The 25,332-nt window shown below is 40.5% G+C and overlaps 1 protein-coding gene across 4 annotated transcripts in view; it reads right to left on the bottom strand.

Moving 5' to 3' along the window:
• Positions 1 to 22,626: 22,626 nt before the first annotated feature.
• Positions 22,627 to 25,332, bottom strand: part of GPM6B (glycoprotein M6B) — a 72,928-nt gene continuing 70,222 nt past the window's right edge. For 2 of the 4 annotated variants that reach the window (XM_082246855.1, XM_082246857.1), the window contains one exon: positions 22,627 to 22,872. In XM_082246855.1, the coding sequence (XP_082102981.1) occupies positions 22,723 to 22,872 (150 nt within the window). In that variant the 3' untranslated portion in view covers positions 22,627 to 22,722. Of the gene's footprint in view, positions 22,873 to 23,845; positions 24,797 to 25,332 lie in introns of those variants that run through there. The other 2 variants (XM_082246856.1, XM_082246858.1) reach the window with 1 other exon arrangement.

Below are 25,332 nucleotides of genomic sequence, written 5' to 3'. Positions count from 1 at the left end.
ATCTAAAGGGATGCAGGCCCAGCAGCTTTCCCTTATTAGCACAGCTGATAGATAATTATGAAACTACTCTCATTAGACTCACTGAGCACAGGCGCACAGAGGTACAAACAGTAATTTCTTCAGAATAACAAAAGGTAGGAATCTGCAACAAAGATTGCTATAATCCTTGCAAGGTACACAGATCACCCAGAGGAGAAAGTTTTTTTTTTTTTTTTTCAACAAAAGTGGAGTTATGCTTTAAACTAGCCCCCTGTATAAGCCCGCCTCCAAACACCATGCTTTTGCTAGTGTCCTAGGAGGTTGAATGTTTTATTCTTCAACTCTGTTTTACTTGATAAATATGTATTCTATTTTTTTCTGTTCAACATCCAATACTTATCAAAAGTTTATTGCCTTCATTTAAGACTTTTATTATGCTGCTTGAGCTGGTCTTTTACAGCAGCTATTCAGATCAGTGTAACTTCCGCAATAGCTTTGGAAACCCAAGCTGCTCCCCGCTGGATGGAAGATTTGAGGCCTAGCTTGGAATGTGACTGGGTTCTGCTTTGGGTACTTTCCAGACCTTTGTGTACTGTTAGCCATAGATCGCTGGTGACCCAGTCTCTGAAGACTCCCTTCATGAGTAAGACCCTTCAGGCTTAAGCATATTGCTAATTCCTCAGCTTAGCTTTAAAATCCCTACCTGCACTCAACTAGACTGGGAAATTGCAAAATAGCCTGTGACCTTCAGGCACCGGGCTCTGAGCTATGGCTCTTTACAGATCTTCATTTATTGCATTTGTTGGCTGAAGGGTGCTCTCCAGGTCCAGCGTTGTGACTGGTGTAACCCAGTCTCTGAAGACTCGCTTTGTGAATAAGCCTAAGATGACCTGACTTGTCTCCTTCAGACACTGAACTCTGTACCGTGGCACTTTCCAGACCTTGTAAACTGTGTCCATTAGTACAGAGTGTTTGTTTTCCCCAAGTCCAGAGCTGTGGCACTGTTTTTCATATGACCCAGTCTCTGAATACTCACTCTATGAGCAATAATGCCTGGTACACACAATAAGATTATCAGACGAGCAATTGTCTTTTTTTTTTTTTTTGGTGGTGGGGGGGGGGGGGGGTTGCATGCTAGTCTCATATCAAAAATGAAGAGGTTACGTAAGTTACTAAAATTCTCGTACAACAGAATACAGCTTCAGAAGTGGCTGTTACGGAGACATGGTTTAATGAAAGAAATGACTGGGACATAACCATACCAGGGTACTCTTTATACAGAAGAGACAGAGAAGGCAAGAAAGGAGGAGGAGTGGCCCTGTATGTGAAAGATAACATTAAATCTAACCTAATACAAGTTGGTGAGGCCAACATAGAGTCAGTTTGGGTTACGTTGCAGTTTGCTAATCATGCAGTAACTCGTGTAGGTGTGATATATAGACCACCTGGTCAAGTTAAAGAACTAGATGATCTACTAGTTGAAGAAATAGCTAAAATGACAATGAAAGGAGAAGTTATCATTATGGGAGATTTCAATCTTCCAGATATAAACTGGAAAACCAAAAAAGCAAGTTCTACCAGGAGTACAGATATTCTAAATTCCCTACTGGGGTTGTCTCTGCAACAAGTGGTTGAGGAGCCAACCCGGAGGGAGGCCATTTTGGATTTGTTATTCACAAATGGGGATTCGGTATATGATGTCATTGTAGGCAAAACCTTGGGATCTAGTGATCACCAGTCAGTGTGGTTTAATATAAGAACTGTGAAAGAGTCACACCACACAAAAACAAAAGTTTTAGATTTCAGAAAAACAGACTTTTCAAAAATGAAATTAGTCATAAATGAGTCCTTATCAGACTGGAACGGATTACATGGAGTCCAGGAGAAATGGGACTACTTAAAAGGTGCATTATTGAAGGCAACAGAAAATTGCATTAGACTTGTCAGTAAAAGCAAAAAAAGGAAGAGACCACTGTGGTACTCAGCAGAAGTGGCCCAAATCATTAAAAATAAAAAGTTAGCATTTTGTAATTATAAAAAAACCCAGAGCAATGAAGATAAGGAAATCTACAAGATTAGGCAGAAAGAGGCCAAGCAAGTTATAAGAACTTCTAAAGCGCAGGCAGAAGAAAAACTAGCTCAGTCTATGAAAAAGGGGGATAAGACATTCTTCAGATATATAAATGAAAAAAGGAAATTAAAACAAGGAATAACTAAATTAAAAACAAAGGACGGGAGGTATGTAGAAGAGAATAAAGGGCTAGCCGACTGCCTTAATGAATACTTCTGTTCAGTTTTTACAGAAGAAAAAGGAGAAGGACCTCCACTCGAAAGGATGACTAATGAATCATTTGATGCATGTGTCTTTACAGAGGAAGACGTTCTAAGATTGCTGTCTAAAGTGAAGACAAATAAGTCACAGGGTCCTGATGAGATACACCCAAAATTATTAAAAGAGCTTAGTGGTGAGCTGGCAAAACATTAACAGATTTATTTAACCAATCATTAGTAACAGGAGTCGTCCCGGAAGATTGGAAATTGGCAAATGTCGTGCCCATTCACAAGAAAGGTAGTAGGGAGGAATCGAGCAACTATAGACCTTACATCAATAGTAGGCAAATTAATGGAAACCCTATTAAAGGATAGGATTGTGGAACATCTTAAATCCCATGGATTGCAAGATGGAAAACAACATGGGTTTACTTCAGGGAGATCATGTCAAACAAATCTTATAGATTTTTTTGACTGGGTGACTAAAATAATAGACGGTGGAGGTGCAGTAGACATTGCATATCTAGATTTTAGTAAGGCTTTTGACACTGTCCCACATAGAAGACTTATCCATAAACTGCAGTCATTGAGCATGGACTCCCATATTGTTGAGTGGATTAGGCAGTGGCTGAGTGACAGACAACAAAGGGTTGTAGTCAATGGAGAACATTCAGAACAAGGTCATGTTACCAGTGGGGTACCTCCAGGGATCTGTACTGGGACCAATTTAGTTTAATATCTTCATAAGTGATATTGCAAAAGGCCTCGATGGTAAGGTTTGTCTTTTTGCTGATGACACAAAGATATGTAACAGGGTTGATGTTCCTGGAGGGAAACGCCAAATGGAAAAGATTTAGGAAAACTAGAAGAATGGTCAGAACTCTGGCAACTGAAATTTAATGTGGATAAGTGCAAGATAATGCACCTGGGGCGTAAAAACCCAAGGGCAGAATATAGAATATTTGACACAGTCCTGACCTCAGTATCTGAGGAAAGGGATTTAGGAGTAATTATTTCAGAAGACTTAAAGGTGGGAAGACAATGTAATAGAGCAGCACGAAATGCCAGCAGAATGCTTGGATGTATAGGGAGAGGTATAAGCAGTAGAAAGAGAGAAGTGCTTATGCCGCTGTACAGAACACTGGTGAGACCTCACTTGGAGTATTGTGCGCAGTACTGGAGGCCATATCTCCAGAAGGGTATAGATACTTTAGAGAGAGTTCAGAGAAGAGCTACTAAACTAGTACATGGATTGCAGGAAAAAACTTACCAGGAAAGGTTAAAGGACCTTAACATGTATAGCTTGGAAGAAAGAAGAGACAGAGGGGATATGATAGAAACTTTTAAATACATAAAGGGAATCAACTCGGTAAAGGAGGAGAGCATATTTAAAAGAAGAAAAACTACCACAAGAGGACACAGTTTTAAATTAGAGGGGCAAAGGTTTAAAAGTAATATGAGGAAGTATCTCTTTACTGAGAGAGTAGTGGATGCATGAAATAACCTTCCTGCAGAAGTGGTAGCTGCAAATACAGTGAAGGAGTTTAAGCATGCATGGGATAGGCATAAGGCTATCCTTCATACAAGATAGGGCCAGGGACTATTCATAGGATTCAGATATATTGGGCAGACTAGATGGGCCAAATGGTTCTTATCTGCCGACACATTCTATGTTTCTATGTTTCTAAGTGATTTTAAGTGTTGAATTGTTTTGAATTTCAATTTTTTTCATTTCTGAGCATGTGTAGTCTTGCTCTTACATTTTTTTTCCGATGAAAACTAGTGATTAAACGAAAATTGGACGTGCTGTTCACTTACAATAAACCTTTTCGAGCCTGCACCTTCAGTTTTCGTCTTCCACAAAGTCGGAATCGGTTATCAAAAGCACTATTTTAAAAAGTATATAATATAAATATCCACAAATGATAAATATAATATATCCCCTGCGCACAAGTAAAAATTATTAAATGAGTCCGATTCCAGACCTATCTCAGCTACTTTAAATTTGTAGATATGTTAAAGTTACCAGAAAGAAGTCACAAATGACGAACCAAAAACTAGTAAAAGTAGCGCAGACAGTAAAATGAATAATCCTCCACACAAAAAATATATAAAGTCTCTTTAAAATCTTATGCAGAGTCTCTTAAAATTCTCTCCACCAATTTGGGAATATTCGTGATTTTAGAGGGTCACCACACCACACATCCTTCACCCTGTGAACAAGTCGGATATGACGAAACATGTCAGGGAGTGAACCTTACGGCGTCCGGAAGTGATCGGGTGATACCCACGGAGGTTGGCGAGGTCCGGTTCATCAGCGTGGAGAGGGTGAGCCAGTCCTGCAGCACCGATCGGTGCATCCGTGACACTTCCCGCATGATATTGCATGATATTGGAGGCTTTTATATTCGCTTTGTTTGTGAGTACATTTGTTTTTGATTTGGTGAATAAACGTGTGGAGTGTAAACAATATTATATATATAATATAATATAATATAAATTATATTATATATTATATAAGTGTTGTTTCCCCCCTTTTTTTCTACCTCTTCAACTGTGGTGAATGGGAGAATTATTGTGAGGAGAAGGAAATCTCTGCAGGGAAAGACACGATCGTTTTGCCGATATCTGATTGGAGGAGATTTGTGTTCTGTGCCTTGCAGCCTATCCTATGAGAATAGGTGGGCCATACCATCTGGTGAGTTGCCACCCCCCCTATTGAGCACCAGGGTGAAGGATGTGTGGTGTGGTGACCCTCTAAAATCACGAATATTCCCAAATTGGTGGAGAGAATTTTAAGAGGCTCTGCATAAGATTTTAAAGAGACTTTATATATTTTTTGTGTGGAGGATTATTAATTTTACTGTCTGCGCTACTTTTACTAGTTTTTGGTTTGTCATTTGTGACTTCTTTCTGGTAACTTTAACAAAAGCACTATTTTACCATTTAGATATTTGGCCGATCGTTCGTTGTACGAAATTTTTCTTCCTTTAATCTCTGGCTTTAGTTTATATATTCTGATCTGTGAGCCTTATTACCCTGCAGAGTATTATCCATGTCTACAAAATTGGCACAGCCCCTTGGTGTGACCCAGTCTCTTTCAACTCTATTATTGAACAAGACTGACTAGGTTCAAACAGTGGGAGCTTTCTCACAGTTTCAACTTTTCTGCTCCATTTTTAAACTTCCAGCTGTTGTCCTGGTGTGAGATCAGGATCCTATTCTCTGCGATCTTAGTAAATAAGTCTACTTTCTTTTGATCTTTGGCCTTGTTGTTAATGGAACTATTGCCAATTTTTCCCTGGTATATTTCCCTTTGTGGAAAAAATATTCATCTGCCCCTACGAAGTATATAGATATTGGAGCAGTTATCTGGCATAAGGAACAAACTATTCAGAGTAAGGGAATACAATAAGACACGTGGCCACTCACTAAAACTTGAGGAAAGGCGGTTTAACCTTAAAGTGCGTAAGGGGTTCTTCACTGTAAGAGCGGTAAGGATGTGGAATTCTCTTCCGCAAGCAGTCGTATCAGCGGGGAGCCTTGATAGTTCCAAAAAACTATTGGATGGACACCTTAAAGACCACAACATACAGGGGTATACAATGTACGGTTAAAAGCAAACACACACACACACACACACACATCATAGGTTGAACTGGATGGACTTTTTTCAGCCTCACTAACTATGTAACTATGTAATCTGATTCTTTTGGACAAAGGTCTTGGTTACTATTGCCAGGCTTAGCCATACTGTAGATGCTTCTCTCTCCATTTTGATAGGCTCTGTTGTTGAAAGTATGGTTAAAGGTAATTCTCCTGAACAGAGATGTTCTATGTTTGCAGAGTTTTTTCCTTTGTCATTTCTTAATCTGACCTTCTCTACACTTCATCCATATGCATCTAGAACTCTCCTTGTACTTGGACTGAGTGTTTGCTGTTAGTTTTCAAAGCATACTTTTTTGAATAGGTTCTTTGTGTCTACCTTTTTTTTTTTTTTACCTAAGATAGTGCTTTCCTTCACCATGCCTGTTTTCCACTCTAATACACCTATGTGCTCTAAGAAATATACATCTGTTTCTGGTTTTGCTCTTCTTAGGTTTAATAGGCAAGTCATATAGTTTCCCGATGTACTGCCCCAAAGTAGAAAGTATAACTTTGACAGTCTCTAATAAGACCTGCCTTGGGGTAGGTGTCTCTTCTACCATACCTAATCACAATGTGTGGATAAAACTATTTTTGGATTCTTTTTTTCCTATAACTGTTTTCTCCTGGTGTTCATTCTAGATTTCCTGTCCTTCACTATGCCAAGAAGAACTCACCCCGCAATTTTATCCAGCAGGGTTCTGCAATTTATATTCTGTCTTTCAGGAAATAAAATCTATAATAAGCGCCAAAAAAGAAAAATGTAAACTGAAAATTGTAGTGCCCCCTTACAGTGGTGGTCAGCAGAGAAGTATACGCATATTGGTAGTTAATGATAAAGTACCCTCTTCTTTGGTAGACCATGGTAAAGTACTTCTATATATTGGTGGTCAGTGGAAAGTCAGTTAAATAACCACTGACCCTGATGTTTTAAGTCTAGCTCAAATGTCACCAATGTGGCATGTGTGCAAACTGCTCCCATCACCCCACCCTTTGTATAGAGGTTGCTTCAGCTTAAATTTTCCAACTTTTTTGTTGAAATTTCCTTTAAAGTCTATCTATAACCAAATACAAATATCTTTATATTTCCTAATCGTACAATGAGGGAAACAGAGTTAAGTTATTCAGGTACATTGCCAGTGTCCAATCTCGTGAATGGAGCAGCATAACCCAAACAAAGCTATAATATAGTATAACTATATTGATGTTATATATATATATATATATATATATATAACTCCTCCCACTCCTATCATTCTCCAATTCTTGTGCAGGTGTCCTAAGAGAACAGCCATCTTCTCTCCTCTGAGAGAAGCAAACTTTTCCTTTTATCTTAATTCTTTTTTCTTCTAGCTGTTGCTGCGGTGCCAAAAGTGGCTCAATTTTTGCAGCTTTCCAGATCAGGTGATCCTCGGAGTGGCCACGGAGGCTATTCTCAGAACCCATTGTGAGGAAGAAGCGTGTAATGTGTCTTTTCCTCACTGAGCCCATGTAAGGTTAACCTGGATTTCTACCTCCAAAAGGCCAGTGCAGATTCATGCTCGTGCACATTGCACACATGCTAATATTTATAAGCAAAAGATCAATGTCACTTCTGCAGTGCCAGTTCATGCGCACACATGCACATACCAATTAGCACTTGGCGCCCAGTGGCCTATTTAAACTGCTCTTACTGTGAGCAGTTGCTTAATGGTCTTCAGCGCGTTCCTTTGTTTCTAAGACCTGATCCGTTGTTTCTGCTTACTATTGTATGACCCGGCTCGCCTTTGGACTTTGGCTCTGCTAATGCTCTAGCTCTGTTACTCACTATTCCGACCTGGGCTTGTTTACTGGATCTGACCTGCCTGCTGACTTTGCGCCACATTGCCCGGCTGTTAATGACCTTGGCCTATCTCCTGAACTTGCTTGCCTGCTGATTCAGTACCTCACTGCCCGGTTGCCGCTGACTGCTGCTCGTCTCCTGGTTCTGCTTCCGTCCCATGCTCTGGTGTCAAGCTACTACTGCATCCAGTTCAGAGGACTGGGACTACCCGCTCTACCCACCTACAGAGTGGACAGCACAAGCTAGCTGCTATGGCACTCGTGCCACTCCCATGGGCATCCGCAGGTAGGGCAGGGGGGGGCAAGTGCCCCCCCCCCTGGAATCTCAACTTCCCCTTTTAAGTGGTTGTTAAGCCACTTTTTACCATCCTGTCTGGTCTGTTTAAGAATCCTGAGTGCCTGTTTTTTTTAAAAATAAGCCGTTCTTTACCAGTTTTCAGGGGAGCCGCCCATGTGACCCGTCGGCTCCTCTCCCTGTCTGAAAGCTGGGGAGAGGAGGAGAGAGGCGGTGGGTCACGTGAGCGGCGAATGGTGCTCTGAAAACTTGTAAAGAATGGCTTATTTTTATAAAACACAGACACAGGATTATTTTTATAAAACACAGGATTATTAAACAGACTGTAGACAGGATATGAAACTTTAAATTAAACTACAGCAGCAGAAGGGGAAGGGGGAGAGAGGGGATGACAGGAGGACTGCGGATGATGGAGAGACGTAAACTGACCACAGTGTCAGGGCTCAGCCACCATGGTATACCGTGGTCAGTTTACAGAGGGGAGAACATAGCCAGGCAGGATCAGCCAGGTATTTTAGGTGATAGAAGGGGGCCAAATAACACAGCAAAGCACTGTGCTGTATAACATGCTTTAAGGGAACAGGATCTTTTTTTTTTTTTTTTTTTTTTTTTTTTTAAGGTTAACAAATGCTTTAAAATTCAATGCTGCTGTTTGCTCTTTAAAAATAAATACTCAAAATAAGTATGACTAAGCCCCTCCCCTTCATGACATTGTTGAAAAGGGGTGGAGCTTGGGTGGCCTTAAAATGATGCCCCCCCCCCCTGGAAAAAGTACTGCGGACGCCCATGGCGACGCCTTGCCTTTACACTCTGTCTCCACCTTCAGGAGTTAGGCAGGAAGTGCAAGAGAGGCCTTCACAACATTCTAGTCTTCACCAGGTAAGTGATAGTTCAACTGACTTTTCTGCCTTCTCACCATCTCTTTTGTAAGTGCACCACTTTCACGATCCTCTGGATGTCCACCTTGGGCTCCCTGCTGCCTTACAGTAACAGGAAACCTGTCATCAATTGCCCAGACTAATGTCCCATGCATGAGTTACAACACTCCTCACAGTCTCTCTTAACTCTTTTATCTAAGGAAGAGTTCTCAATTGCTGTATCTGAGTTTTTATGAACAATTTCAGCCATGTTAGCTGACTCAAAACACAGGGGTCACAAACGTCAATCCATGCCCTCTCCTCCAGAGTCCACCTCTGATTTCTCTGCTGCTGCAGCTGCTTCTCAGAAGAAAGTACCAAAACTGCCCTCTTCAGGAGCCCCTAGCTCATCTAGATATAGAGTCCCTGCACACTCTAACTAGGCTTCAACTTCAAAACCTAAGTTCAGTCCTTTTCTTCACAAGGTTTGGCTCACAAAAGCCCAGTTCTACTCAAGAACTCTCCAACTAAACAGTCTGCTTTTTCCATGCTAACAGAATCTTTCCCATGCTCCTAGCCAACCAAACAAAAACATCCTTGTCACCACTTCAGCCCTAAGGGTGGAAACATATTTTCTTCCCTACAATCAGAACATTCTTACAACAGATGTAAGTCTGTCTGGCTGGGGAGGAGTCTTCCAATCCTTGACTGTTGAGGGAACATGGTCAAGAAAGGAAACCAAACACCCCATCAATATCTTGGATCACAGTCAGGCTGTACCTCTGACATTGTATCCCCATTCTAAAGAGTGAAACAATTCAGGTGAGGTCAGATATAGCCACTACACTGGCATGTATCAACCATAAAGGGGGCACGTGGAGCCTGGCTGCCTTGAAGGAAACCAGATTCTCTCATGAGCAGAAACTCACTGCCTAGTAGTTTTCTGTGGTCCACATTCCAAGGGGTGGACAACTGGTGGGCAGATTAACTCGGGCACCAAGGCTTGGACCAAGGGGAATGGTCTCCTCATCCAGATATGTTCAATTTGATATGCCAAAAATGTGCACATCCTAGCTTCCAGATACAAAATAATTACCATTGGGGGTGGTCAGAACCAGGGATCTTTTAGCTTTGGCCTCAGATGCTCTAATTTTCTCCTGGTCTCAGTTTAAGCTAATCCTGCTTTCCCTTCACTGAGCATTCTGCCTTGCCTACTCTACAAAATAGAGCAACAGGAAAAAAAAATGGTGATTTACTTACACCAGACTGGCCCAGAAGAACCTGGTACACAGACATACTCAAACTTCTTACTCCCTGGCCTCCTCCAAACAGTCCAGATCTGCTATCTGAAAGCTCTCTATTCAACCCTGCTTAACAGTCTCTGGCTTTAACAGCATGTGAAAATCTTTATTCTAGTTGTTTATCATGTTAGCCCCCCCCCCCCCCTTGCAGCACCCTGTGCTTCCCTGGGACCTTTATTTGGTTCTCTCTACACTAACATTTTGCTGGCAAGAATTTCAAAGGGAATATCCCTGATAGGTGCAAAGTCGTTTTTTTTGGTAGCCATCACATCTGTCAGATGTGTTTCTGAACTGGTGACTTTTTCCTGTAAAGAGCCTTTCCGCATTACTTCACAAAGAGAAGACTGTATTATGCCCAAGACCATCCTTTCTTCCAAAGGTGGTTTCAGCATTTTATCCCAGTGAGGACTTTGGGTGCTTAAGAGTGGGCACAAGGATGGCACAACAAAGGAATGATTTCTACATTGGATGTAGTCAGAGCCATTAGTGTGTACCTAAAAAAAAAATAATAATAATAAAGCTACTGCTTCCATTCGACAAATGGATTCCTTGTATGTTCTTTCCTCTGGACTTCTCAAAGGGCACTCTGCTTCAAAATCCACTATTGCACAGTGGACAAGTAACTTAATTACAAGAGCCCATGCTCATTTAAAAAAAGAAAAACCTCCTCTTGCTTTTATGTGCCCACTTCACCAGATCTGTTAGAGCATCCTGGGCCCTAACTGTGTTTAGGCCGCCTGGGCTTCTGTTCATACGTTCTCAAAGATTTAGCAGGTGGATGTCCAATCTTCTATGATAACATTTTTAGCTACAAGGTTGTTACAGTGGCACTCTAAACTTGGGTCTTTGACCCCTGCACTGTTTCATTTTGCCTAGTTTGTTGCCCACCCTTTGTATTCTTTGCTTGGGGGTGTCCAATGGTGTATGAATAAATTGCCTGTGTCCTGTAACTTTACTGAAAGATATGGAATTTTACAGGTAAGTCAAAATTCCTCTTATCTTAATCATACGGTTCAAGATACAAGGCAACCTCCCTAATGCTCCTTGTTGCACTGTTTAGCTTGCTACAAAATAAGGCATAAAGTAGGGTTATAGGGGAAGCTCCCCAGAGAGGGTGTGTCCTCAAAAGCTTGCCAGTGTCCAATTATCTGAAGGTACTAGCCTATAGACAATGGTGTGTGAATAAGTTGCCTGTGTGCTGTGCTCTACTTGAAGATATGTAATTTACAGGTCTGTCATATTTCCTCTTTTCTCTTTATTTCAAAATGTATTATTATATATATGTATTTATTGAACAGTACAGGACACAGGAATTGATTCGTAGATCATGGGCTATTTGCTGCTACCTTCAGGTAATAGGACACTGGCAAAAGCTTTTCTGGGTCCGCCCCCCTAGTATCCCTGTATAACCCTACCCACTCCTTGAAACTCTTTTTTTTTGCTAGTGCCCTTAGGTGCTGAATGCCTTCTTTCCTAGAGAAGATTTTCGTACTATTTTTTCAGTTTCAATAATGTTTATTCAAGTTTAAAAAGAACAATTGAACATAATTTATGCCCATGCAGGAGCTAGCTTTGACAGTTGTAACAAAGGTTGGCTTATACAGTGGTAAAAATTGTATTGTCAAGGACAGCATTTTCAGCTACTATGACTGAGTTAATTGGCCAAATTGCAGCCATGATACAGACTGAGAACACAGGGGCCTGCAAGTGTGCTTTCACACCCTCTCCTCCAGGGTCTGTCTCTGAATTCCCTAATGCCCCGTACACACGTGCAGATTATCTGAAGACTTTTGTCTGCAGACTTACCAAAACCATATAATATGAGGTCAAACCTAAACACTTTCAATTTGTATGCAATGCGGCAGGCCCCTTACACTACATAGAAAAGGTAAATCTGAAGACAAAAGTCTTCAGATAATCTGCACGTGTGTACGCCCCATTAGACTGCAACCACTTCAAGATAGGTTGGAAGAAAGATTACAGTTTGTGATTTCAATTCACTGGAACTTACAAGGATACTGCATTTCTGGCAGGTGTTTTTTGTATTGGCTGAAAATATGCTTAGGCAGAAAGATGAAAATTAACATAGTTGCACTATACTACTTGTGTTTAGGTATCCTTTAAGTGGTACAACCTATATGTGATATCACGAGTATGATTCCAGTTCTTCTGCTGCTTTTTAGCAAATGTATATCACAAAACAGCAGTTTGGTCCAGACTAGTCAACTGATTCATATCAGTCCTTCCATTATTCATATTCAAAGTTTGACACCCTGTGAGCTAGAAAGATCAAGGGAAAAAAAGACAATAGAAAGAACATCCTAAACAAAGTAAAACTAATTTAATGCTGGTTCTAGACCTCCAAATATCTAACCCGAGTATATATGGAAGAATCCTTTAATACATTAACACAGCTGTTATGCATACCAGATTTTCCATTTCTATATTTCGTGCTGTAATTTCCTGCACAGTAGGACTAAAAGTGATGGAACGTCAGCACTGTGAGTTAGTCGGATTATACTGAATTGCTATGGTCATAAATCCTGACAACCTGCTAAACAGGAGGGGAGAGATGACCTCATGAATGTGGTGTTGTTTTGTATCCAGTTACCTGACTCATACCAGGTCCATGACCAAGCTGTATTTCTTAATTGCAGTAAAGAAAAGAGAGGTCTCTAATTAAGCTACAGTATATACTATCTGATATCATGGTTGCTGGGATCAGAATGAATAAAAATTATAGTACTTGAATTGCATTTACAACATATATATATAACTGGCGCTGCCAATTACATCATCCACGATCCAGAAACTGTATGCTGATGTTTAAGGGGCCAAAGTGCACATGCTTTTATCTGTGTGCACCATTTTGTACACACTTAAACGAGTGGATTTATATACACCAGCTGACCTTCCGAGCCTCATCCTAGTGAAGTAACCAGTGGAGGAATATCAGGATAGGTGTTGGGTCCAACTCAAAAGGGGTGATGCACATTAGACCTATTAGGTCCAAACTTTGAGGTGAGCTGCTATCCTTACTGGTAAAGGATTCACGCGGTGTTCTAAACAGCATCCAGTCACTGCATGTGTTTTAAAGGAGAAGTGCACTCTTATCAAACACACACTCTATATGTAAACTGTTGCACAGATTTACAGTATGTATGGACATTTATTAGATCTACTCTGAGTTTTGATAAACAGCAGAAGGGTGTTGCTTATATGTTCATACAATTTTTGCAATACCAACATATGGATTTAGGAGGTTTTTCTTTATGCTATTGTTGTAATACTTGTATGCATTTTTGGTTTGCATTTCATGGTTGACTTCAATATTTTGCAGAGGATGACACTATTATTGTTATATTGCTTTTTGTACACACAACTGGGTTTAAGGGTTTTTGCTACCCATTGAGGCTCTCTCTAGTATTCATAGAGAGTGACAATTATTGCACAAATCACATCCAGTGGTTTTCAGTGTATTTATAATATTCGTTTGGTTTTACTGGGCTGTCTTTGTGTTGTGTATTTTTTACACATTGTATTCACACAGATACTATTTTTGTGTTTATTTGCCCACCTTCTGTAATATTTTTGTATTGGGTGTTTTGCACTAATACTTTATTGGTTCAGACCCCGTTCACACTGGGGCGATCCGACTTGCCGGGGCGACCTCACAGGTCGCGGCGTGCAGCTCGCACTGCGACCTCAAAGCGGCCGGCACAGACTTCATAACATTGAAGTCAATGCAGGTCGCCCCAAAGAAGCTCCAGACCCTTTTTCTAAGTCAGAGCAACTTGTGTTGCTCCTATTAGAACGGGTCCACAGCTTCTCTATGGCAGGCGACCTGTCAGGTCGCCCCAGTGTGAACGGGTTCTCAGAGTATCAGCACATTGCCTTTATTGTTTTTTATTTATATATTATGAATATATAACCAATTGCATCTCAATGAAGCAGCTCTCTTTTTTTTTTCTGCCTGGAAACTCCCCTCAATGTTTGCGAATGTGTCCATGCACACTAAGGCTTTTTCACAATTTTACAGGCAGAAGAAAAAAAATCCACCAAACATGCGTTTTTGAAAGGAGCTTTCGAGCAGAAAAGATATGAAAAAGCTCAAAAATGCCCCCCCCTCCCCCCCAAAAATAAAAGATAAAATAAGCTGCGGAGAGTTTATGAAAGAAAAAAAAAAAAGCTTATGCTCAAAGAAGCTCAATAAAAATGTGCAAAGGAATCATTCTTCTTGGGCTAACTTCCAACCCATATCCCTCATCAATATTGGTATGAAACTTCTTACTAAAATCCTAGCCACCCACTTAAATTCTTTCCTCCCTCGCCTGGTCAAGAAGTATCGGGTCGGTTTTGTGCCTCGGCGCCGCTATTAGAAGGGTTATACAATTACAGCACGTAGCAGCATAGAAGGTATTGAATGCTGGTGGGCAGTCATTGGACGTGACCAAAGCCTTTGACACTTTATCATGGCCTTACCTCATAACTGTGCTCCGTCATTATGGTTTTGGCTCGTCCTTTTTGACATGGCTGGCGGCTCTTTATGATATTTGAATCCTCTCTTTTTCCCCATCAGAAGAGGCACCCGAAAGGGGTGCCCATTATCCCCCCCTCTTATTTATCCTGGCCCTAGAACCCCTAGCTGAAGCAATCTGTTCCCACCCTGACATTTCAGGTATTGTGATAGCAGGGTCGATACACAAAATATCCCTGTTTGCAGACGACATTTTATTATCTCCTCACATCCCCTAGAATTTTCTTGCCCAACCTTCTAGCCCTCTTGGACTCGTTCACTGTCTTTTATGATCTTCAAATAAACCCCACGAAATCGAAAGCGTTATCAGTCACCCTGCCCCCTGCTGAACTGGAGGCAAATTAAATCGGCCTTCCCATTTCAATAGTGTTCAACCCTACCTTATCTAGGGGTTAAACTCTCCCCCACATAGGACGATTTTATATACTGTCAATTACCCACCTCTTCTCCGACAGCTGACTGATATGCTCTCCTCCTGGTCCCACTGGTCATCGTCTTGGTTCGGCAGAATTACTGCTGTGCGCATGACTTACCTCCCAAAGCTATTGTATTATTTTCGTGTGTTACCGTTTCCGATACCCTCACGCATCTTGTGTATCCATCAGTGTAAACTCCTGAAATTTATTTGGGGTACTTCCCTACCCAGCATCAATAAGAGAGTTATGTATGCCCGTAGGATCTCTGGAGGTTTCTCGGTCCCTAATTTACATACTCATTCTACTGTGGCGTCTATAGCCCCGTTGTCTTATCTGCACGATACTTTTCAAATGCCACTATGGGCCACAATTGACTTTGTACATTCCCACCCAATCCCTTTCTCCTCAATACCTTGGCTCCCTCCAAAGCACCGTCCAACAAACTTACGACTGTGCTTACTTCATTCTCTTTGTGTGTGGGACGCTGTTAAATATTCGGACAATCTTATCTCTCCCCCCCCCCCCCATCTTCCACTACTTCATCTCATCCCTTGCCCCATGTTCCAGCCTGGCTATGTTAACCCTCAGCAATTTTCCTGGTGGACAGACCAGTTTCGTGGCTATCCATTCACCCCTGCTAAAAATACTTTCCTTTGGGGCGCTTAGATCCTCCCATGATATCCCGTTACGTGAATATTATAGATATCTTCAGCTCCGACACTTCCTCCAACAACTTAACATGTAGGGCAAATGTTTGGATTTGATAACACCCTTCGAGAGCCTTTGTAGGGTGAGCGCTCCCTCACCAGGACTCATATCGCTCCTTTATGCCTCTATTATCTCTCGTGACAAACCTCTGGTTTCCACTTATCATTCGCAGTGGGAAACAGAGTTGGGGAGGCAGTTAAGATAGGCAACACATGACAGTTGCCCTTTTCGAAATGTTCTTGTAATGTACTGATCTTGGAAAATGCCTATAAGGTGTTCTACAGATGGTATTATACCCCTGCTAGGTTGGCCAGGTTTATACCAACATATTCTCCCTTGTGCTTCTGGGGATGCTCCCAATAGGGGACTATGGCACCTATTTGGTGGACATTGCACTATTTTCCATATTAATTTGAAGTGAGGCCCTTTTATGTAAACCAATAATTAAACTGTCTCGTCAGCAACGCCAACTAGCTCAGCATCTGTTTACTGCTACGAAATTGACTATTGCCGGGTCTTGGAAGACCCCATTACTTCGAGGCAGTCAAAAACCATATGAATGACATTCTGACCATTGAAAAAATGACTGCTATAGTTACTTATACCCACTATAAATTTCCTAAAGTATGGGACCCCTGGATGTCGTACATTACTCTGTCCAGATTCCACATGACACTCCTTTCCATTTAGCTGACCCCCGGGCGCTTACCCCACAGGACCCACCCTTCCCCCCCCCCTTTCCACCCTCCTCTCTGCTCGTATTCTTTTTCTTTTCTCTTCCTTCTTCTCTGTGTCTCATCTATGTTGACACTCCTCTGCATTATATGCTGAATAAACATGTCTACCTACAATCAATGGAACCTACTCTAATATTGTTGCTTTTTTTTTTTTTATTGCTCTTCAAAACCATAGAAAGGAATATGTACATCTATGCTATCTGCATATGGGAGACTATTCGTCTCCATTCTAATGACTTTCTTTATACTTATACGCCTACTTACAATAACTCATGTACTGTTATGCATTCCTGTTTGTTTCTTATAATGTTTCTTGCTTATGTGTTCCATTTTTCCATTGTATTAATTCGTATGGCCTTGTTGTATACCTATGCTCGCTATACAATAAAAAATTTTGGAAAAGAAAAATGTGCAAAGGAGCACAACAAGGCTTAAGCTTTTAGGCAAAGAAATACAAGCTAAAATGCCTGTAAAAGCAGCTTTTAGCTGCAGTGTGCATGAGCCCTTGTTATGAAAACCAAATTGTACAAAGTAAAAAAAGCTTGAGTTAGATTTACTAGCAACTCCTTTTCCGAGAGTCTTCCAGGACAGCCCATGAGACACAGGGCTCCTCCTACCAGGACAGGACACACATAAATTGCACCAATTAAAAGGCAGCCATCTAGGCCTCTTATTTGATGAAGCCCTTGCTTCCACAGAGGACCATCTTCCCTGCGCTATTGAGTTGTGTAGATGGGCTCCCCATCCAAAGGAGCTTGCCTCCGTCATGATTCTCTGAGATACTTGAATGAACCATTCCAGGCCTCTGGTGACCTCCACAACCACAGGGTCCTCTTTGGATCTGCTGGTACGAATACCCTCCAAAGTAAAGAACTTGTGGATCCATCCCAGTTTCTTAGCAAGAACAACTGAAGTGGTTGTTGGTGAAACCTTGCCAATGGTACGACAGGAAAACAAGAGGTCAAAAGGCCTACTGCCCTTGAGACATTTCTGAGCGAAACCAACTGGTTGTTGTGTAAGGATGCCAACATGCGAGTCACTTTTGAAATCTTTTCCTCTGAAAGAAAAAATGTTTTGATCCAAAGAGGGAAGCTTGTGACTGAGATATGTCACTCTCTCTGCAGGAGTCAGAGAAGACTTCTCTGTGTTGACTAGCCAGCCTAGTGACTGGAGAAACTCTTCAACAGTCTGGAGATCCTTCTCTAGTTTCTGATGCGACTCTGTCACTACTAGGAGGTCGTCCAGGTAGGGTATGATTTTAATTGATTTCAGTCTTAACAGGGCCAACCCTTTCCAAGGACTTTTGTAAAGATTCGTGGGGCAGAGGACAACCCAAAGGACAACCCAAAGGACAGTGACTAGCAGTGAGATCCGGTTCAGAGATGCGTCATTTTCAGTTCCAGTCTTAAAAATGTCTAGTAAGGTGGATGAGTAAGGAATGTGTAATTAGTCATCCTTTAAATCCAATGCTGCCATAAAGCACTTTGGGTAAAGCAGATTCTTTACCAAACAAAAACGGACTCTATGCAAAAGTGTTTGATCCCTAAATTGTTCATTCAGATACAAAAGATTCAAAAATTAAGAGATACTGCCCCAAGGGCTTCTTTTACAACAAAGATATGGGCGTAAAAGCCCTTACCTGATCAGTCCAAAGAACCGGGATAAGGACTTCCTGATCTACTAAAGCCCCGTACACACGCACCGATTGTCGGCCGAACGATCGGCCGTCTTTTGTCCAGTGCCGTTTTGTTGGTTGAAAAGTGCTCAAGACTGCACACGAATTTTGTCGGCCAACAACAACCAACTGCAGAAGTGATGTCATGTTCTGGTCTACTTTGTTTTTTCTTCACCGAGCATGCCCAGTCTTGATCATCACATTTTTGTCGGCCGAAATCTGTACTGACTGACGAACAATCGGCCGTTCTTTGTTGGCCAACAAAAATTTTAAAGTCTGCACACCAGATTTTGTTCGGCCGAAAAGTCGCAGTCGGTTGTCGGAAGCATCATACTAACAAGCCGACAATCGGACGTTGGCCGAATATTTACGGCCGACAATCGGTACGTGTGTACGGGCCTTTAGTCTCCAATCTGAAGGCTCAAGGCAGTTGCCTTTACTCGATCACGGGGAAGGTTGGTGATTCCCAGCTGCCTGCGAGATTGTTAATCAAATTCAAGCTTGTGCCCATTGGTCATCAGATCGAAAATTAACGGCTTGAGGCGACTGCTGCACACTGTGGAGGAAGGCCCTCAATCCTCCTCCCACTGGGCGGCAGGAGTCATTGCGACTTGGACTGTTGAGGGTTAAGCAAGACCCCCCCCCCCAAACCTCTGACTTTGTCCCCTGTCGCATGATTCTTGCACCTGCCCTCTTTGTCCCCTGTTCAAGGATTCTTAGACCTGCCCTCTTTTTCTCGCAGACTCTGTCGTCTGCCCCACACCTTGAAAACTTTTTTTGGGCAGTTGCTTTCTTATTTTCTGGAAACGACTTTTCTGTTAGCCATGCACTCCAGCGCTTCTTGTAATCCAGGGCCAAACAGATGGTTGCCTGACAGGGAAAGACCGCACAGGTGCAGCTTAGAGGAGGAGTCACCCGACCAAGGCAGAAGTCCTAGCTGCAATCCTAACTGACTCGGCGGAGGAATCGGGCAGAAAAGCTATGACCCGAAACAGGAGTGGGAAAGACTCAAGGATCTGATCTCTCGCAGTTCCTGCTGTGAGGTGAGTTTGTATTTGTAATTACCATAACGCAAAATGTCTGGCTACACATGTAGATGGTAAGGTCGGTTTAAGATTGACAACCAATGAATCCCAGGCTCTTATCCATGGGATCCCTGAGCATGCCCATGTCGTCAAAAGCCAGGTCCATACCCTTGGAAATTTTAGAAAGAGGCACGTACAACTTGGGGTACTTGTTCCAAGGCTGCACTGCATCCTCATCAAAAAGGAAACCTCCTTTAAGGCTGCTGGAAAAAAAATGGTTTCCTCTCGGGATTCTCCCATTCTACATTAATTGTATCTAGAAGGAAACTGTGCACAGGAAAACAGTCTTTCGTCTTATGCATTCCTCCATACATAAGATCATACTTTGTGACACTTAAAATTGAAGAGAAGAAGGTGCAAATGTCAGATAGCTTTTAACAAATCGACATCTTCCAGTGATAGTTTATACCTGGAGCCCGTGCCTGATTCGTTATCCTTAGGCTGTGCCTCTGATCCTGAATCTTCCTGGGAAGAATGGGGAGAGCCTAATCTCCTCTTCTGGATCTTCAATTTCCACACCCTTTGGTGGAGCGCTAGCAAAAACCGCCGGCGGACCTTGAGAGGGGATCTGCATCTTGTTAATCAGGGATTTGTTTACTTTGAGGCTTGTGCATCACATAGTAACTGGATTTGGTATTTGTTGACCGTCATACAGGAGGCTTTAGTTGTACTTTAGTTTTAGTTGAAATCAGGCAGTGTCAAATGTTCACCGAAATAGGTTCCATATTCTTGCTAAGAAGATGTAGAAACTTGCATTCTAACAACTAAAGTCTGTTTTAAAGTAGAACTAAAAGGCAAAATTTTTTTTTTTCGTTTGCGTGCATAGGGGAGGGGAGGGTTATAACAGTTGTCAGTTTTTTGTCCACTTCCTGTCCCGTGGCTGAAACATGAAGTTAGAGGAAATCCCTTCCAAAGTGAGGAAATTAATGGATGTCACAAGAACTAGTGTCTCATTGGAAGATTCCCCCTCTATTACAGTTCTGAGGAAAACCAAAAATGTGGGATTTTCTTTTACTTTTAATAGTTAAAAAGACAAATAGAGGGGGTGAATAATAGGGCACAGACAGCCAGAAGTGTTCTAATCCCTCTCCACTCTGTCCAAAATAAAAAAAGTTTGCCTTTAGCATAAAGCCAACATTTCATCTTTCTGATATGCGTCCGTTCCAACATGTACTTGTGTACACAATATCCTGTTCTCTTTGTATTGCTTCCTGTGTGTGAATACCTGGTGTTCCTACCAGTCCCCCTGCTTTCCTATTTCAAACTATCCACACCAGACACGAGATCCCCACCATGGTCAGTTTTCTGGCTGTGCTGGGAGAACAGCTTGCCTGTCCTCCAATGATCAGACTTGTACCAACACACCCCCTCCTTGCACAGTCATTCACTGGGGAAGTTGGTGTACCGTTTCTCCACCCCTAGCTCCCTTGTGCAGCTAAGAATTATGTGATCACTTATAAAAGAAAGAAAAAAAAAAAGGTATTTATATGTTTTGTGTTATTTGTTTTAATGGATTACACATGTTTTGCCTTTCATTTCTTTTAAACTGAATAGGTTCTTTTACAAAGTAAGGGTTCACATATACTGTAAAGATCAATGTATTTTTTAAAAATTTCTTTAAACAGAGTGGCCCCTCATCAGCCTACATGTAAACCAAGACCGCAACCTACAGTTGTTTTATTCATTTCACCTTGCACACAAGTTTTCATTTAGTATGATTGCCAGATTTTGTAGTCCAATATTTTGCGATCGGGTACTTTTTGTCCAGCTCTGTTTTCCCAGCATCGCCCAGCGCTACCCTGAAGTCTATATTTTCTGGCAGTAAAGATCAGATACATACCCTCATCCAGCACAAATCTTGTTACAGTAAGTTTTGCCACTGTGCATATACTTAGTCATGGATTCATCTATGCATGGGTATGCTGCCAGAGACACATCCAAGTGGTCATCTACATGTGGGTATGTTTCCATATGTAGATGACTGCATGGCTGTGTCCTCAAATGAACTACTAAAGAAACCGGTTTCCAGTAAATACAAAAATCCTATTTTATTCATTAAACACACACCGTGTTATTTATGGATATAGATATTTATATAAAAATAGATTTAAATCATCACAAAACCACTAGATTTATCTACAAATATTTATTATAACACTTGGATATAACTACAGGAAGCCCTTGGCACTGATAGAAAATATTGATTCACTGTTAGGTTACAAAAATTTATACATAGCAAAAGGTAATGCCTTTTTACATAAAAATAGAACACTAAACAGGAGATCAAAGGAAAACTTCCATCAACTACACAGAATAGAAAAAAAAATTAAGACATCGCCTTCATTATCCATACATTAGGACACTGGGCTAAAACAATCACCTGCATTGCAGTAGAAATAATTACAAGTTTTCCATGCATTGGCTTTAACGAAAAGCTAAGCTATTATGTTACATTTTTTTTTCTCTAAATACCATAAAAGTCTCATTTGCAACTTGTCAAAAAAAATCCTCTCAGGATTGTAACCAAACAAAATACCCGAACACTGTCTGTTCACATTTTATTCATTAGGTAGACTGCGCATTGTTTTTCTAAATAAGTACCGTCTACAATTCACATTTTTTTTATTTTTTTTTATTTTTTATTTTTTTTTAGGAAGTGCAACTGTCAAAAATAATCACAATTAACCACAGAAGTATGAAGGACCTACAGCAACAATGTAACACTATATCTTCAATGCACCACTTGAACTTTTTTTTTTTGATTTTCATTAGTTTAGAATAACACTATTGAAAGACCATATTTATAGACTGCTAGAAGGGAAACTGAAATGAACGTTGTTTTCTCTTGATGCAGAGGAGATTGATGTCTTGTGTACAAACCTTAGTTCACAAACTCTAAGCCAATTGGTTTCTTGATGCTCTAGTAGATCAAAATACTTCACACCTCTAGGCACAAATGTATATGTGCAAGTATATACAATGCTGGGTTCATGGTTTCATTCCAAAGTAACACTACTTTATACTGGGATTCCTTCATAGAATTAGACTTACTGAAAATAATTATGGTAGATGCACGTACTTGGTATGTTATCCAAGTATCCAACCCAGCCACTGAGTCGTCTCTTCCCCCCTTCCCCAGTTTGGAATGGTTTATTCCAAAGAGAAAAGAAAGCACCTATGCATTCAAAGGGCTCCCTTTCAAAATGCCTGAGATTGAAATATGTGAGGGAAAAAATTGAAACATTTTTTTACTCACTGTAATTTTCTTTAAACGGTACAGCTTCATGTCCAAAACCAGGTTATGTTTTTTTTTTTTCTTTTTTTTTTTTTAATTGTACACGGCTGCATTAATTGATTAGTCACAAAGGCTACCGCTTTCTCATGCTGTTAATGTTTTATGTGTAAGAATTGAGCTGTTCTTTGGATCGTGACTGGATATCTTGAAGTTCTTGCTCTTCTTTAGCTTTAATTTCTTGGTAGGCCTGCATTTTGCTTGCATCCTTTAAGTAGGCCCAATTAGAAGCCAGAACCATGAGGAAGTGGATCTGCAAGAGAAGGGTGAGCACGGTGGCTAGTAAACGTGTCAAGTGGCAAAGCAAGCAGCTTGTTAGAGTCCTAGAAGCAGCAGTAGTTTTAATAAAAAGCAAATTAACTTTTGTTTTTATTAACACTTTAGTGAAAATTAACATATCCAATTCATGCACTTAGACTATGGTGACCAAAGTTAAAGCTGAATTCTGGGATAAGCAAATATTGTTTAAATACAAAAAGGTGTATTCTTACTTAAGCTTTGCCTCAAAGTCCACCAAGATTTAATGCAGGATTACTGCACAGATCTGGACTAAATAACACAAAAAGACTGGGGACTATTGCTTTCTCCCCTTGGGCAGGGTGACTGGTCTGGAATCCGCCCCCCTTGTAGTTTTCTAAAGCCAGCCTGTAGTGGGTGGGTATGCTTGTCCCTTCCCACAGCTCAGCTCTCTGCAGCACAGTAATGTCGTCACTGCTATTTTGACAAATTCAAACCTGGGTTTGCAAAGGCATTTGGTGCACACAAAATGGATTTTGTAGCCTTTGTGGCTAATAAGGAATATATTTCAAAGAACATTTTTGTGCCCAGAGTTCAGCTTTAAATAAAGCAACTAAGGAAGTGAATTAGTAAGATAACTCAAATAAGTCTATAAATGTGTTTGCAAGGTGGTTAAAGCAACAGAAATCAAATTAATCACTAAACATAGGTTTTACACGATGGTTAAAACAACAAACCACCCCCGCCTTAGAATAAAAACAATAATAAATGAAACCAAATTGCTTTTTATTTCTTTTTTTTTTTTTTTTTTACTCTGTGTAGAACATTTATATATTGGAAACAATACTGTATCATAGATACACAAGTGAGAAAAAAAATAAAATTCAGGACATACTAAAATAGAAAAAACACATGGTCTGTTAAATAGAAATTTTCTTCATATATTACACAAACTGTGGAGGTAACGGTTTTATAAACAGAAGCATGCAGTCCACAAATTAGTGTTTATTGCCATTTTATTCAACTACAAAAATAGGTTATAAAAAAAAAAAATAATAAAAATAATAATCCATTGCTAGTGCTCTTATTCTTCTTTCAAACTTCCATGTCAATAAAGAAACTTGTATCCAGTGATAATTGTGTCACGCAATACACTTCCTTTGCTCTACTATTAGCTATCACACCTTACATCACTTCCTTCTTTCTTGCTTATATAGCCAGCAGGGCCTCCAGTACTTGCAGATCAAACTGGCCTTGAATCTAGTGGCCAAAGGCCTATTTGCCTCTTATGGTTTATTTATATTCTTTGTGGAGATCTGGCTAAAAAAATTTATCAGTAACTAACTTTTAGACCTGTACAACATTAATTTTTATCTTGCAAAATAAAAAAAAAAAAGCTCACGTTTTTATATGGGGCATGTAAGTGCAAATTAGGTATTTGTTACCGATTAGTAGGGATTGGTACATAATTATGCCTATGTAGCTGGTGTATGTATATGTGCATGGCCCTAAGAATACATGTTCCACTCTGATCCTCTGACACGTATGACTATAATGCAGCTAAGCAAAGCTGACTAGATGGAAGGCACATGTGACAGAGGTCATTACAATAAGCCAAACTGAGTGTACTTTTCCTAAAATAACAGAATTTAGCCAGACCTCGTCCACTGTTGTGTTTACATACAATACTTTTATTATTGTTATCATAATTAATATCTATGACTCTATTAAGTAAGACTATTTACAAAAAAAAAAAATGTAATTGAAAATTTCAAATGCTAGACTGAGTTTTTTTAGTCCAGGGTGTCAGTGGTAGTTTAAGCTACAACAATACAGTCTTTCTATTGCTGTGACTAAGGTTAGAATTTAGTGCAGCAATCCTCCCGACTCTTAAACTTCAAAACGGCATAGTTATATGTAGTTGCCATCATGTAGATCAGCTGGTGGAAGAGAACAAAATAAAAAGGAGTGTAAGATATGGCACATTAATGCCTCATGCAGCCTTGGACATAACTCAGCTACAGGCTCATTGTGCATGGGATATTACAGTGGCTAGAATCAACCATCAGTGTAACTTATCTCTTACCTCTCATCTATAATGCACATTCATTAATATGTGTGAACAGGACAGTAACCATAAATTGAGTGTAAGAATACAAGTATTCTATTGGCCATCAGTAAAATATAACTAAAATCAGAATGTATATGCACTTATGCGCATGTTTTTCCTTTGGGTTACCATAATATAGAAAATCCTGCAAGAAGTGTGGGCCAAAATCCCCCAATAGTGCAAGTTCCTGGTGAACAGCTACAAACTCTACAGTCAGGTCCATAAATATTGGTACATTGATACAATTCTAATCTTTTGGGCTCTATACACCACCTCAATGGATTTTAAATGAAACAAACAAGATGTGCTTTAACTGCAGACTTTCAGCTTTAATTTGAGGGTATTTACATCCAAATCAGGTGAAAG

Source organism: Pelophylax lessonae (assembly GCF_965119305.1).
Source record: "Pelophylax lessonae genome assembly, chromosome: 2".
Lineage (NCBI taxonomy): Eukaryota > Metazoa > Chordata > Amphibia > Anura > Ranidae > Pelophylax > Pelophylax lessonae.
Note: the sequence above shows the minus strand (reverse complement) of the source record. Positions and strands in the feature narration are given on the sequence as shown.